This window comes from Astatotilapia calliptera, chromosome 7, assembly GCF_964374335.1.
Source record: "Astatotilapia calliptera chromosome 7, fAstCal68.1, whole genome shotgun sequence".
NCBI lineage: Eukaryota > Metazoa > Chordata > Actinopteri > Cichliformes > Cichlidae > Astatotilapia > Astatotilapia calliptera.
This window is the reverse complement of record NC_137428.1, coordinates 40,536,061-40,550,667: the sequence shown is the minus strand read 5'-3', so window position 1 is coordinate 40,550,667 and position 14,607 is coordinate 40,536,061. Positions and strand designations below refer to the sequence as shown.

Genomic DNA, 14,607 nt, shown 5'->3' with positions numbered 1-14,607 from the left:
ACTCTCACTCAGAAATATAGTGAATATAATTAATGATAAAACAAAATAATGGTTCGATAAAACAGAATGTGACAAAAATATAACTAAAGTAGCTCTTAAGTATGAAAGCTTAAGTTATTTTACTTCTATGAGCTGTTTTAGTTTATTCTACTCTACTGAGCTGTTTCAGTACAGAAATTTCCTAATTTTTGACATAAAGAAAGTTTTTCTCGGTCCTTGCCATCTGTCTGTTTTCTTTTGAGAAATAATAATAACACACACATTTGTGTGTGTGTGTGTGTGTGTGTGTGTGTGTGTGTGTGTGTGTGTGGGGGGGGGGGGGGGGGGGGTCTGGAGGGCCTATCCCTGCCCAGTGGCCCTGCAGGAGTTTTTGTCCGGCCCTGTGCATCCAGCATTCAGGTTTCCATTAGCAGTTAAAAGGGTCACACAGTGACTCAGAAGTACTTTTACTTTTACTCATATAACAGTGTTAATATAAACAGCTATAAGTGAGTCTGTGATTGATCTGCATGTATATGGGACAAAGCCCCATCCTGACTGTTGGTGAGTGAAACGGAGATTAATGAGGTCTTACCTGGGAAGGGGTGTGGGTTGGACGACCCTCTCTTGAGGCACTTGGAACAGAGAACATGTACAGAGTAGTGCAGACCGGGCCACTCCTGCAGCAGCATGTTCAGCTCCTCCACCAGTGGAGTGATGGCCTGCCAGGCAGTCCAGATGTTGGGCAGTGAGGCGTGGCTGGCGATGGAAAGAGTCTCCACCTGCAGCTTTCCTTTGGCAGGCCGGTGGCTGATCACCACGGGAACTTTACCCCGATAAGCGAAGATCTGGTGCTTGCTGTCTGAACGCTGCACCACGTGGCTGTTGATCTGCACGCTGAAGCGTGCGAACAATCCAGGAGGAAACAGGAAAGGGAAACTGTACTGGATGTGCAGCTGCTCCACAGAGAAGAAGTTACACAGAGGCAGAGAGCTCCCGCCGGCTGAAGCATCCACCTGGACCTCCTCGCTGCTGACGTAGCTGGGGAACTTGTACCACACAGTCGCGCCATTCAGAGGCTTGCTGCGGGGTTTGTTTATGCAATAGCAGATCCCCATTTTCTCCAGTAGCTCCATGATGAGATGGAGGTCCTGCTGGGTCTGGATGAGCGGTCTGAGGAGCAAGCGGATGACATTAGAGGGTAGGAGTCCATGCTGGAGGAAGCCCTCAACGTGGTGCTGCAGATGGGTGACCCTGAGGTTCTCTCCCTTCTCGTCCTCTATGACCAGACTCACTCGCCCCTTGTCCCCCCTCTCCCCTTCAGAGAGGAGCCGGTCCAGCAGGGTGGACTCATCCCTCTGGAAGAACACATTGAGAATTGCGATGAATCGTGGAAGATTGTGAAAAACGTATTCCCTTAGCGTGAGGCTGTCCTCAAAGTAGAGCAGCTTCCCACTCTCGTGCAGGTAGGATAAAGCGCTCTGCAGCCGGTCCTCAGTGAGCCCTGCCTGCAGGCCCAGCCGGGCTGAGTCCCACCACGAGAGCCACAGGTCTTTGGGCTTAAAGTGCAGCTCCTCCAGCATCTGCCAGGACTTTGGCAGCACACGATGGAGGTTGGGGAAGATCTCCCTGTGTTCTGCAACGGACATGAGCTTCTCCCTCAGCCTTGGGATGTTCCTCTGAGCACCTGTGCAGCAAACTCTCAGGACAGGAGAGAGGATCTGCAGCCGGTGGTTCAGCATGTACTGCAGCTGGGCTTTTCGGCGCCTCAGGTTTTTGTCAGTGACACCGTAAAAGAGGATGTGAGGGCTGGAGGTGCGGACGTTGTAGCCCTGCTCCAGAGCCTGGTCCACCTGCAGTGCCAGCCCCCTTAAACTCTGGATGTCCCTCTTCTCCTGCAGGCCAATCTGCCTGTGGATGTCCAGAGTCTTCTCCTCCACCTCCACCTCCGCACACAGGTCTGTGTGCGTGCCCACCAAGCAGACTACAGCATGGGGCACTTTGGCGCAGAGCAGGTGAAGGAAATACCCAACATGGGTGTAAAAGTTCTTGGGCGAGTACGTTTTGAGGTTGATGACGAGAATGTAGAGAGCACCGGGGGAGAGAAAGAAGGGTTTGATCAGGTCGTAGTTTTGCTTCCCTGACAGGTCATACACAAGGAACGTGAGGTGGCGATCAGCGTCTGCCACCCAGTTGGTGACTTCAATTCCTTTGTTTCCCTGGTTACTGCTGGCGTCCTGCTGCGTGCTCACCAGGCTCTGCCTCAGCCGGGTTTTCCCTGCGTTTTGGGTCCCCATCAGGACCAGTTTGAGCCGCGGCTTCACGGCAAACTGAGAGTGTGCAAGCTCCTTCTGATACACTGCGATGTATGGGATTCCCTTCATGCACACCTCGTACGGTGGCTGGATCAGAGGGTTATCCTTCACTTTCCAAATGTTCACTTTGGAAAGCTTTCCAAAATTATCTGGAAGAATGGCTATTTGGTTACCCTGTAAAACGAGCTCCTCCAGATTCTCCAGCTCCACGATGGAGTCAGGCAGATATGTGATGCTGTTATTGTCCAGCCACAGGTTCACCAGCTTCCCCAGCTGGCCGATTTCCTCTGGAATATGAATCAGTCTATTCCTGCTCAGGTAAAGCTCCTCTAATCCCGTTATGCTCAAAATAACCTGGGGAAAGTTTTCAAAGTCATTTGAGGACAGATTGAGCATTTTGAGTCTTTGCAGGCTGCCGAAGGAGGGGGGCAGCTCTCTGAGGTGGTTCCCGTCCAACATCAGGCTCTCCAGGTGCTGCAGGTGACAGAAAGTGTGGGGTAAGGAGGACATGTGGAGGCTGCTGAGCCACAGGATTTTGATGGACTGCAGCTTCCGAACGTCCACCGGTAACACCTCAAACTTATTCCCAGAGCAGTCGAGCTCCTCCAGCTCACTGAGGGCCATGATCTCGGGGGGAAACTGGTTCAGCTTGTTGTGATCTGCATCCAGAGTTCGCAGGTGGGCGAGGCCGGAGAACGACCTGGGGAAATCGTGCAGGTCGTTAAAGCTCATGTCGAGCTCCTCCAAAGACTGCAGAGCTCCGATCTGAGCTGGCAGGTGCTGGATTTTGTTGTGGCTGATGCACAACTTCTTCAGCCCTCTCAGCTGCCCCACGCCCTCAGGAAGGCTCCTCAAACAGTTGTGGCTCATGTCGAGCTCCACCAGCCGCCCCAGCTCAAACACTACCCTAGGGACAGAGCTGAACTTGTTCCTGCGGAGGACCAAGACGCGCAGGTTGTTCAGGGAGGATCCCAGGCCGTCCGGCAGCTCCTGCAGGGAGTTGTTCCCCAGGTTGAGCGCCTCGATGTCGGCTATGTCGTCTGGCAGGATGATCTGGTTGTTTTTGGAGCAGAGAGTGAGCTGCCTCAGGTTGCTCCGCAGCTTCCTGGAGCGGAGGGCGGCATCCCTCCACAGCCTGGCCGTTTTCAGATTGTTCTCCTTGTCCTCCATGGCGCTGCAGCCGGACCCCTCCTCCTCCTCCTCCTTCTCCTTGTTTTCATTGAGAGTTTTCATGGATCCTGAGCGGGCAGCATGGTGGACGGAGTCCCTCAGAAATCAGCGCGCTCCTCACCCACAAACCCTCCTCCTGAGAGGGCAGACGATCCGCTTCGAGTCGGGAAATGATCGAGTTTGTCGAGAGGAGCGGGAGGCGTGTGCGCGGCCGCGGAGGCATCCTTTTCTCCTGCGCCACTCAGCACACAATAAAGGCAGACCTCAGCGCTCACAGCTCCGGCTTTAAACCGAAGCTCCGGAGCCTCGTTTCTCCTCCAGTCATCGCCGCCGCCCTCATCGCCTCCATTAGCCGTCCTCCGCCTCTTTCCGTCCTGGTGGATGTGCGCGTTTGTGAGCGCTCTCCGAGCCTCCGTGTCGCTTCCTGGGAGCGGGGAGTGGAAGTAAAGGAGCAGCCGCTCACTGCGTCAGATCTCTGAGCCCTCCTCCTCCCTTTCTCCTCCTCCCTCTCTCCTCCTCCCTTTCTCCTCCTCCCTGCACTGTGGGGAGCAGCAGGAGGAGGTGGAGGAGAAGGGAAAGTAATCGGAGGGTGAAAGCTTCCTAAACTGTGCAAAGAAATTCAGACCAAACACAAAAACAGTGAACAGTTCGACAGAAACATTTCTGCCGAGACAGAGAGAGACGATCAGCTGATGAACGCAGAATTTATAAATGTAGTCTGAATATTCATGTTTACACATGCAGAGGTTCAGAGTCCAAAGAGGATAAATGCGAGTAAAAAAATAAAAGAATAAAGGTGATAATATTAGTGATAAAGTCTGAACATGAGCCCGAAAAGACTGTAAATGTGAGTTCTCCGACGGCAGAAGAAGGACTCTGCCTCCACGTGCTGGTCATGATGTGGAAGTACACCAAACAGCACGTTTAATTCCCAGGCGTCTCCTACAGAGCTGTTCTAGCTTAGTGTTAGAGTGTGTTCACTCATTTCAGTATTCTGGTTGGAATTTCATTAGTTTCTCTCTTTTTTATTATTCACAGCATTTTAGATGTTTTTGATACTGCAATCATACTGTTAAACTGAGTAACCTTGATAACCTGCAGTCTTACACACACCACTCAGGAGCTTCTCTCCTCCTGTCATGCTTACATCTGCAACACATGTAAGACCACATCTGTCTACAACACTGAAATCCACACACACAGATCTTTATTTGTCCTCTGCCTGAAATCTTTCTACCTATAAAAGCACGTTGGGACTGAAGCTGTTTCCAGACTACTGCAAGCTGACAAAACAATAGGATATCTCATTGGCTTTGATGTTTCCACTGATGGCATAAAATCTAATATTGTGTTTAATTAAGTAGACCAAACTCCATTTTTATCAACTTGTTATTAGAGCTCAGTTTAAGTAAGTTACCGGTACTTTTCAAAAAGCTGATCAACTCAGTTTATTTGAGTTGATATAAATTAGAAAAACTAAGTAAACTGGAAATGTATTCAAACTGTTTTTGTGCATTCTCTCAGTTTAGCACCAGGTTTATGAACTTGCTAACTAGCCAGTTTTAGCCTAGCTTTTCATATCACCGATGCTCAGTGTGTTGATTGTTTGAAATAGAAAAGTGAGCAGCTATAAGAGCCCAGATGAAACTTATTCAGAAGATGCAGCCGTTAGGGGGCGGGGCTTGTTTTTAATCCATACAAACCTTTATAACATATGAACTGTATATTTTGACCCCTGTATTTATTTCAATGCTTTGTGATTGCTTTTCAACATCTGTGACATCGATTAATGTCACAGATCTCAAGTGGGTTTTTTGTAACAAAACGTGTTTAGACAGGTTTTGTTGTGAAAGTCCAAAGCCATAACCAGATTACCGGCTTGTTAAATAGTTAAAGTCTAGGTTGGCTTTATAGTTGAAAATAAAGTAATTCAGCTTGTCCTTCTAAAGAATTAAATTAAATCCCATGTTTCACTACATATCGTACTGTGTATGACTGTGTACGTGACAAATAAAATTTGAATTTGAATTTGAATTTGAATTTGAATTTGAATCATATGAAACATTTTGGGTAAGCACTGCCACATGTTTTATCAGGTCATTGTGCTTATTAGAAACTTTATATATTGGATGTTAGCTTTTAACAAGCATGTAATGATTACATTTAAATTAGGTGTTCTTTTTTAAACACGTATTTATTTAGGCCTAAACTGACAGTGGCGGTACCACACATTCAGACACAGTAATAGACGGTGTTTTTAGTCTAATTTGGTTGTATGAGGTCTACATTGACCTTCTGTCTTGTAAGTTATAATGACTGCACAACCATTAGGGATCAAAACAGCTTCTAAATAATTTTTTGGTCCCTGTACTTGTTTCTTACTGTCTTTGAGGCTCGGGACCAGCACTCCCCACGTTACATCAAACTCGTACAAGTCTAGAAATGGAGCTGTTGGACAGAAAGACATCAACTGAGTGGTAAACATTATTGGGCAAGTTGCTACAAATTGTTTTTTAATTTAGTAGAACTTGAAATGTTTATCTGTGGGTAAACATTTCGTATTTCACAGTCAGAAACATCAAGTTATTCTTAGTATTGTATACTTGCAATGAATAAGCTGTCCTAACGTAGTTCTTTTAAGTAAGCTTTACTTAGATTTTTTGCATTGTTTTTTGTTTTTTTTTTAGTTCTGTGAACTAATTTGATTTTACAGTGCAGTTGTTCACGGGTGACTGGTGCATCTGTCATCATCAGAGACCTTAAGGCCAATTAACTGACCTGTTTTTTTTCACATTTCCCCTCTGAATGGAATTAGTTCAACCTCTACCCCTTTTAAGGGAATAATTATTTATTCTCTGTTGAATCGTTAGTGTTCTCCTTCACAAAAAAATAAACAGTCTCTAATTGTTATGGTAGTTTTCATTTTAATGGAGAGCAACAGAATATCAACCAAAATTAAAAAAAAAAAAAAAAGGAAAAATCACATTACATAAAATGTATAAACTGATTTGCATGTCAGGGAGTGAAAGAAGTGTTTCAATGCCCTGTAATTTTTATTGTGCCAAATCACAACAGTCTCCTCAATGTGCTTCCTTTTCCAAGATGGCGCAGCGAATGGATGCCCTGGCAGGCGTATTTTCCGTCTTGTTTTTTTTGCATAATTTGTGTTTCTGGACACTTTTCTGGATATTCTTACACCAGAGAAGCGCTTCTTAACTACTGTCACATCTGCGGTGGATAAACTCCCACCACTTACTCTGATTCAGACACATGACCCTGTATTGTGGTCTATGCACCTGTTCCATTCTTGCACTGATCATCACCTGCACTCATGTATGTATCAATCTGCTTAGCTCTTTTTATCTTTAAGTGTTTGTCTTATCGTATGTCTTGCACAAAGTACAGCAGCAATTTCCTAATGTTGTAAATCTGCTCAACATTTGGCAATAAAACTCTTTCTGATTCTGATTTATACTGTAAGATGAGGACTCTACAGTAATACAAAGAAACCCAAAGAATCAGATGATGCCTGTTAACAAACACTTGGTCACAGTGGAAAGGAAAAACTCAGTTTTAACAGGAAGAACCTTCAGCAGAACTAGTGCTCAGGGAGGGGCGGCCATCTGTCGCCAGATGTTCACTCTCACTTCACTTTAACATATAGAAGGAAGATGTTTGTTTGCACGATTATTTAGTGCAAACATGTATTCTGTCAGATATCTCAGACTTTTATCTGAGTTAGTGCTCAGCTAAGATTAAATAATTATTGGTGGTAATTTTTACATCCATGTAGATGAGAGTCCCCTTCTGCTTTTGGATCATCTCTCCTCATCTCATTTCCTTGATTTCTTTGCTCGTGTAACAGGTGCATTAGAAAGATTTTATCATTATTTTTCATGAATATTTATATGTTTATTTTGTGTATTTGTATTTTTGTGAACTTTTGTTTGTGTGACCTTTGACTTCCCATGTGTGTCACTTCCTACTCTCCTCAGTCAGCCGAGGCCTCGCTGGGCAGAGGTGAGTTTCTGTTTCTGCTCCAGTTTACAGAACAGTTGCATGCAGTAAAGGTGCTAAAAAAAGGTTCAAACCCAGTTGGTTATATTTTTATAATATTGTTGGATGTTTTTAGTCTAAACTGTTTTTCTGTTGAGTGCAGCACTTTATTGTAATATGCTAATTTGCTGAACTTACGCTAGGTTAAGAGAACATGCAGGTGGTTTCTCATGCGGCCTGCTACTTTTCCCTCTTATAAAGGTGTGCACGTAGAAAATTTAAATGGCAGCATTAAAAAAAGATCAAATAGAAGAAAGTCTATTAATGTTAATGTTTTTATTCATCAGAGCACAAATAAAAAACACAAGTTCACCTAAAGTATTTTCTTTCAAGTCTCCAAAAACTCAAAACCTGATAAAAATGAACACTGAGCAAAACTCAAACGTCTCATTTTGTGCCGATGAACTCTGCCGTGACCACTACAGGGCGCCATCTCCGTATAACTGAGTGGACGCTGCGACTGTGGTCATCTACGTTTAAGTGGTGTTACATGGAGAGAAAGCAAGTGAAGCGCAACAGAAGCCAGTTAGAATCAGATTGACAGACTTTTAACTGACACACCAACGCTCGGCTTCATTACATCCATGAACCTCCTTTCGGGTCCTCTTTTCCTCCTGTCTGGCAGCTCGAGTCTCAATTATACCTTTAAAACCATGAGAATAAAATCAAAGTGTGAATGAGAGTTCCCGATAATCAGATTCTATAGAAAACATGGAGAATGTAGAGTATTTACTCTGAATATGTTCATTTGTTCCCTTCAATAAAAATCAATCAGTTCATCAAATAAAATCAGTCGTTGATCGACTCAGTTTGATTGACAGGACAGATGATCAGAGGTGCAGAGAATGGGTGGAGTTTGTGAATGAAGGAGCAGCCAGTAAAGGAGTGGATAAGACCTGCAGCACCTACATCATAAAAGGAGACCAGACCCTCCTCATAATCCACAAACACCCCTATCATCTCAGGACCAGACTGAAGACAGAGGGGGACTGGAGGACCAGCAAGAGCTCTGTATTCATTTCCATTTCTCAGCCACACAGTCCAGAAACCATCCTGAGGACACAGTGGGATTTTTCCCTTCCTGTTGATCGACTCTCTGGCCACTCCTAAAGTCCAGGCAGTCTTTCCTTTAACCTGAACCTCAAAGTAAAATCTGCCTGAAGAGAAACTCTGCTTTCCTAAAACATTAGGGCATGGAGAAAATCTCTCTGGGTTGTCAGGAAGTTTCTTCCTCACATCACCACAGTGCACTTGTTTTTCATCATCAGACAGGATGAGTTTAGAATTTGCTGTATCCGGATCCAGAGTCACGTCCACTGCATACTGCTGGACCCTCTTCAGCTCAGCCTCAAACAGCTTCTTCTTCATGAGTTTCCTGAGCGTCTCCTCCAGCTGAGCCACAGCTCTCACCACAGTCCCCTCGTATGATGGTGGACGGACGCTCACTCCTCTCCAGTCCTTGGTGGGTGGAGCAGCTTTCAGGGACAAGAAGCTGGAGTAGGTGGAGGTGGTCTTCAGAGCGTGAGAGCTGCTCCACCTCAGATCTTCTCTTCTTCAGCTCAGAGATTTCCTGTTCCAGATCTTTGATCAGACCTTCAGCGTGTTTCTCTTTTGTTTCCTGTTTGTCTTCGATCTCCTTTATGAGCTCCTTCAGGCCTCTATCGACAGACTTCTTTAGAGCAGTGAAGACCTGAACACCTTCTGCTTTCTGTCTGTCTGCATCACCTTTACTCATCTTCACTGACTCTTTGATCTGCTGAATCTTCAGTCGTCTCTTCTGGATCATCTGCTGAATTTCAGCCTCTGTCTTCTCCAGCTCTGCCTTCTTTCCTTCATATTCGTCCTTCAGAGGAACAAACTCGTGGTTCTTGTGGTCTGAAATAGAGCAGCGTGCACAGACACATGTCTGGTCAGTCTTACAGAACAGCTCCAGAGGTTTATCGTGCTTCTTACACATTCTGCCCTCCAGGTTCTCCACAGCATCAATCAGCTGATGTCTTTTCAGACCTTTCTTTGTCAGATGAGGCTCCAGGTGAGTCTGACAGTAGGACTCCTGACACACCAGGCAGGACTTCAGGGCCTTCAGTCTGGTTCCAGTGCAGATGTCAGGGAACTTCTCCTGGTTTGGCAGCTTGTTGCTCTGAGCTGCTGTAGCTGGCCTTCTGCTGAACTTCACATTTGAACTGAGCGACCACCTCAGAGATGAAGGTGTTGACCCTCAGATGAGGTCTAGTGTTGAAAGTTTCATTACACATGGGACACTGACACCTCTTATTTATGTCCCAGTACTCAGTGATGCAGTTTTTGCAGAAGTTGTGTCCACATGGTATACTGACTGGATCAGTGAACACATCCAGACAGACGGAGCACAGAAACTGATCTTCAGATCGCAGACTGCTGGCAGCAGACATGTCTGCACTCTGACGGAGAAAAAAAAAGAAACACTTTTTTTTTAATTCACAAAAAAAAGAAAAGAAAAAAGTGTCAGGTTTGTACTCTTTACATGTGTCTGTCAGCAGTTAGAGTTACTATCTATCTACTGTGATAGGATTTATATTCCTGTAAAAAGCAGAGTGATGAGCAATGACCAAAACTGCAGGTGAATATAAAAAGTGTGTAAATCTCCAAAATGACTCCATGTAGTCACCTGAGGTGACTGGCATATTATCAACCTCTGATGGTTCTTGAATAATGTGTAATGTACTTTCTGGTCCCAACAATTTAATAGCAAAATCTACAAAAGTTTAACTTATCCTTCTTAATTAAATATTTGTTTAGAGTGTTACAAACTATAAACTTTTCCTTCTCTGTGTTATATTCAGAGTATACATCCATTAGTTTATTTGATGCGTGACATACTTTTATAACATACCACTTTACAAAAAATAAATGTTTTTCCAATTAAAGCACATATTTATTTTGAAAATGACTCAGAACATTTTATTAAGGATAAAGGAAGCAGACAATAACCTTGTGTTCTTCTGTGAAGTTAGTGTTGGATGAAGGGAGCAGTATCCTGTTGGCCAAGGATCAAATGCAAACACATGACACTACAGAATGAAGTGAATGTGAGCCTTTACTGGCTGATGCAAACAGGAAGAGTGGATAATAAAAGCCAGAAGAGTCAAGAAAGGAGTAATTAAAAAGAAAACACAGCATGAAACATCACAGCAACTACTTCTTCTAAATACTAAAAATGTCTTTCTTACATAAATGGAAGTAAAAGGATATTGAACGTAGTCTGTGAGCAGTTGGCAAACTTTTGCAGACAAGTCTGTGTTTTCTATGCAAACTGCAGCGAGCTCGTCAGCCTGCAGACACCAAAGCGAGGGAGCTTTTCAGTGCAGCACCAATTTCACCAGAAGACTGCCAGTGAAGCAATCCACATTCTTCCATAGTGACCAGTGGTTACCAAGAAGTCATAAGCTGATGTTGAGGCCTGTTTGACTGCAGTGTAAATGATCCACATTCCAGTGTTACACTGCATTTTTAAAATGTTGCCTCACCGCCTTCCCTGGTGGGTGATCTATCTCTACACATTTCAGAATAATTAATGAAGATATTTGTTAGTGAGGTGTGTTTACAGATTTAAGTCTTCAGCAGAAAACTGAGCTGATGGTCGCTCACATCAGCTGATTAATTCATGTGGCTGTAGGATGAGCTCTTTGGAGGTCCTGCTGAACTCCTTTATTTGCAGCCGTCCCTCCTTCACCTGCACAAACACCCTGATTAGAGTCAAGCAGCTCAGTGTTCTTCTGTCTGCTGGATTTCTGCCCCCTGCTGGCCTGGAGACAGATGACAACAGAGAGATCAGAGTGACAGCATCACAGGCAGAGGGCTTCATTCTCAGATACAAACACGTATTCAGTACCTGACAGTAGAAATAAAGGGCAGTGATCACCAGCAGCAGAGTCAGCGGTAGGATGAGCATTGTGATGAGAACTGTGAAATCTGTTGGAGCTGATAAAAACACATTCATCTTTGTATTAAAGTGAAAATAGTAGGATAAAAAGGGAGAAACAAGAACGTAATACTGTGGTAATTTCTAAGTTATTACCATTCAATTAATGCTGGTAGTTTCTTCTTGATGCATTCTCAATCATCCAGGAAAGTAAATCTCCAAAAAGTTGATTCTGTTCATCTGGACGTAGCGTTTTATGGGAGAAACGTTTCGTCACTCATCCAAGTGACTTCTTTAGTTACTTCAGTTCAGTTTGTACATGGAAGAAGTGGAAAAGAGGGCTTTGCTATCCTACCCTGGAACACCACCAAGCCATTGGTTCAGATATGTGGATGACACCTGGGTGTAAATCAAATCTCAGGACATACCACAATTCACTGATCACATTAACTCGGTGGACCGACAAATCAAATTCACCATAGAGGATATGAAAGTGGCAGGTTAGCCTTCTTAGACTGTGAGATTTCCATCAGTAATGAGGGACATCTAAAAGCTGACGTGTACCGTAAACCTACACATACGAATCAGTATCTAAGGTTTGACTCTCATCATCCACTGGAGCACAAACTGGGTGTCATCAGGACGCTACAACACAGAGCGAACACCATCCCCACTGACACAGCGACCAGGGAGGCAGAAGAACGGCACATCAAGAAGGCCCCTTAGTAAATGTGGTTATCCTAGCTGGACTTTTGTCAAAGCTGGAAAGGCACCTAAAGAAAGCTCCAGCCGATCCAGGAGAGAAGGACAACTGCTGCCCAAGTGAAAACCTGTAGTGATCCCATATGTGTCAGGAGTATCGGAACAGTTGAGACACATGTTTTCTAAACACCGGGTCTCTGTGGCTTTTAAACCCCAAAACATGCTGCACCAAAAACTGGTCCACCCCAAGGATCGGGTCCCCCAAACAGAGTAACATAGTGCACGCTGCTAAGTTCCAGGAGGATTGCCATGAACATCGGGGAAACCAAACAACCTCTGGCGAAGCGGATGGCACAACACAGAAGAGCCACCTCGTCAGGCCAGGACTCTGCAGTCTATTCACACCTACAGGCCAGTGGATACTCTTTCAATTATGAGGATGTACACATCTTGGACAGGGAGGAATGCTGGTTTGAGCGCAGAGTCGAGGAGGCCATTCACGTGAAATGGGAAAGACCATCTCTGAATCAAGGAGGGGGCCCAAGGGTACATCTTTCGCCATCTTACAATGCTGTGATTGCAGCCATTCCCCAACTCTCTGTGAATGGTACTCATGGCCATTGATCAGTGGTCTTTGGTCAGTGGTTGTTGATCAATGGTCATGAGAATTTGCATAATTAAGATTAAGGAACTCTCCTCCCAGCCCACTGTTCCTTCAGTGGGCTGGTTTCAGTCATTATGCAAATGTGCTGTTTATAAGATTGGGGAAACCTGCAGTCAGCTGAGACTGAAGAAGTCACTTGACGAAACGTTTCTCCCACAAAACACTACGTCCAGATGAACAGAATCAACTTTTTGGAGAGGCTGGTAATTTCTGTGTAATAAGCAGAGCTTATTACAGAGCTGCAAAATGCTGAACTGCCTGTTTTTTTTTTATTAATAACATATATGTGATTATTATGTGTCACAGATTTAAGCCCCATGTGACTCTCCACCATTTAAACTTAGAACTCAATAAGCTTCTCAGACGAGATGTAAAACATCTTCAGGAAACTTAAAAAAGTCCAGACGCTTTTATTTCCAAGCTCCTTAGATTTTGCAGCTCTGGTTCCTCATTATTAAACAGAAGCTACCACTAGTAATTGAGTAGTAATAACTTGGTAATAACTTGAGTGGTAATAACTTTATTATGTGGTAATAAATTACCACATTACATTCTTGGATTTAATTATATTCTGCTGAAATAAAAACATTTAGTTGGAAAAATAATTAGCATATAACAAACCACAGTTTCTACGGGCTTAAAAAGAATTCAAACCGACAGATGTCACTGAAACATCGATTTTATCTGGCTAATGTGGATTCAGGTCATAAACAGTATCATCAAAAACTCTGACAGCAAACTCAGAAATTCCAGCTTCCGACTTCAACTGGAATGTAACATATCCTTCAGGAAGCCAGGTGACCTGGTTCTTTGGGTCATCAACTCATTCAGCTTTCAAAGCTGTAAACATCTGAGAGTCTCTGCTTCAGCTTACCTGACACAGTGACAGACAGCAGGCGGCTCTCAGAGGAGAAGTTATGAGCGATAGCATAGACGTGATAAACACAGCTGTAGTTTCCTTGGTGGGCGAGCTTTGCAGCAGGAAACAGGAAATAAGCAGAGTGATTGACAGCTGGTTGGGTGTAGTTGTATGCTGTGTTGGAGGAGGTGAAGGTGAGCTGGAAGAAGCCTCCTGGGTACTGTGGCTGGATGGAGCAGCTGATGGTGAAGTTAGAGCCCCTTGATACCCGAAGCTCCTGTTGCTGGGCTTTGGAAACCCCGTTCATGGAGGACACAGAGATGACTGGCTGAACCAGGAAGTCTGTAAACACAGAAAATCTTCTGAATCTGAGGTGAAAGAGAGAGGCTTGATTCATTCATGAGAGGTGGAATGGTGGAGCATTTTGGTGTTAGCAATATTTAAAATGGTGAAATACCACAAGCTTGTTAATGCTACAATCCAAAATAAATCCAAATTTGTGTGTCCACTTCTTATTTTTAAAGTCATTAAAGATATATGCTGTGCAAACACTCCACCCTGGAAACAGAACAGCTCGAATAACTGATTGAAAGCTCCAAATGATCCTGACACTCACACCATGATGAGTGGATTTTGAACACGACTGTAGTTTCTGATGGTTGAATTGTACACCAGTGTAATTAATTTACACTGTTAGGCTGATATAAACAAGTTTTATGTTCTTGTACAGACAGAAGGAATTCACAGTAATGGTTTAGAGAATCGTCTTTGAACTGTTACAGGCTGGGTTTCCTTGTTTGTATTTCTGATAAAATACTACTTATTATTAATCTATTGCTCTCTTTCACAGCATGTCTTTTGTCCTGTCTTTCTTCTCTCACCCTAACCAGTGGCGACAGATGGCCGCCCCTCCCTGAGCCTGGCTCTGCTGGAGGTTTCTTCCTGTTAAAAGGGTAGTTTT

The 14,607-nt window shown here is 44.3% G+C and overlaps 2 protein-coding genes and 1 pseudogene across 6 annotated transcripts in view; all 3 read right to left on the bottom strand.

Annotated features, from left to right (window-relative positions):
* Positions 1-4,827, bottom strand: part of mfhas1 (multifunctional ROCO family signaling regulator 1) — a 34,871-nt gene extending 30,044 nt beyond the window's left edge. For both annotated transcript variants that reach the window (XM_080303662.1, XM_026174649.2), the window contains exon 1: positions 575-4,827. In XM_080303662.1, the coding sequence (XP_080159788.1) occupies positions 575-3,527 (2,953 nt within the window). In that variant the 5' untranslated portion in view covers positions 3,528-4,827. The remainder of the gene's footprint in view (positions 1-574) is intronic.
* Positions 4,828-7,781: 2,954 nt separating this feature from the next.
* On the bottom strand, positions 7,782-10,867 carry LOC113026177 (E3 ubiquitin-protein ligase TRIM21-like; annotated as a pseudogene). Its single transcript, XR_013909994.1, has 3 exons — positions 10,730-10,867; positions 10,491-10,536; positions 7,782-9,940 (listed from the first exon to the last, which is right to left on the bottom strand). The product of XR_013909994.1 is annotated as an E3 ubiquitin-protein ligase TRIM21-like (transcript).
* LOC113026169 (scavenger receptor cysteine-rich type 1 protein M130-like) overlaps positions 10,411-14,607 on the bottom strand; it is a 58,621-nt gene continuing 54,424 nt past the window's right edge. For all 3 annotated transcript variants that reach the window (XM_080303658.1, XM_080303659.1, XM_026174642.2), the window contains 3 exons: positions 13,662-13,988; positions 11,392-11,480; positions 10,411-11,305 (listed from right to left, as the gene is read on the bottom strand). In XM_080303658.1, the coding sequence (XP_080159784.1) occupies positions 11,162-11,305; positions 11,392-11,480; positions 13,662-13,988 (560 nt within the window). In that variant the 3' untranslated portion in view covers positions 10,411-11,161. The remainder of the gene's footprint in view (positions 11,306-11,391; positions 11,481-13,661; positions 13,989-14,607) is intronic.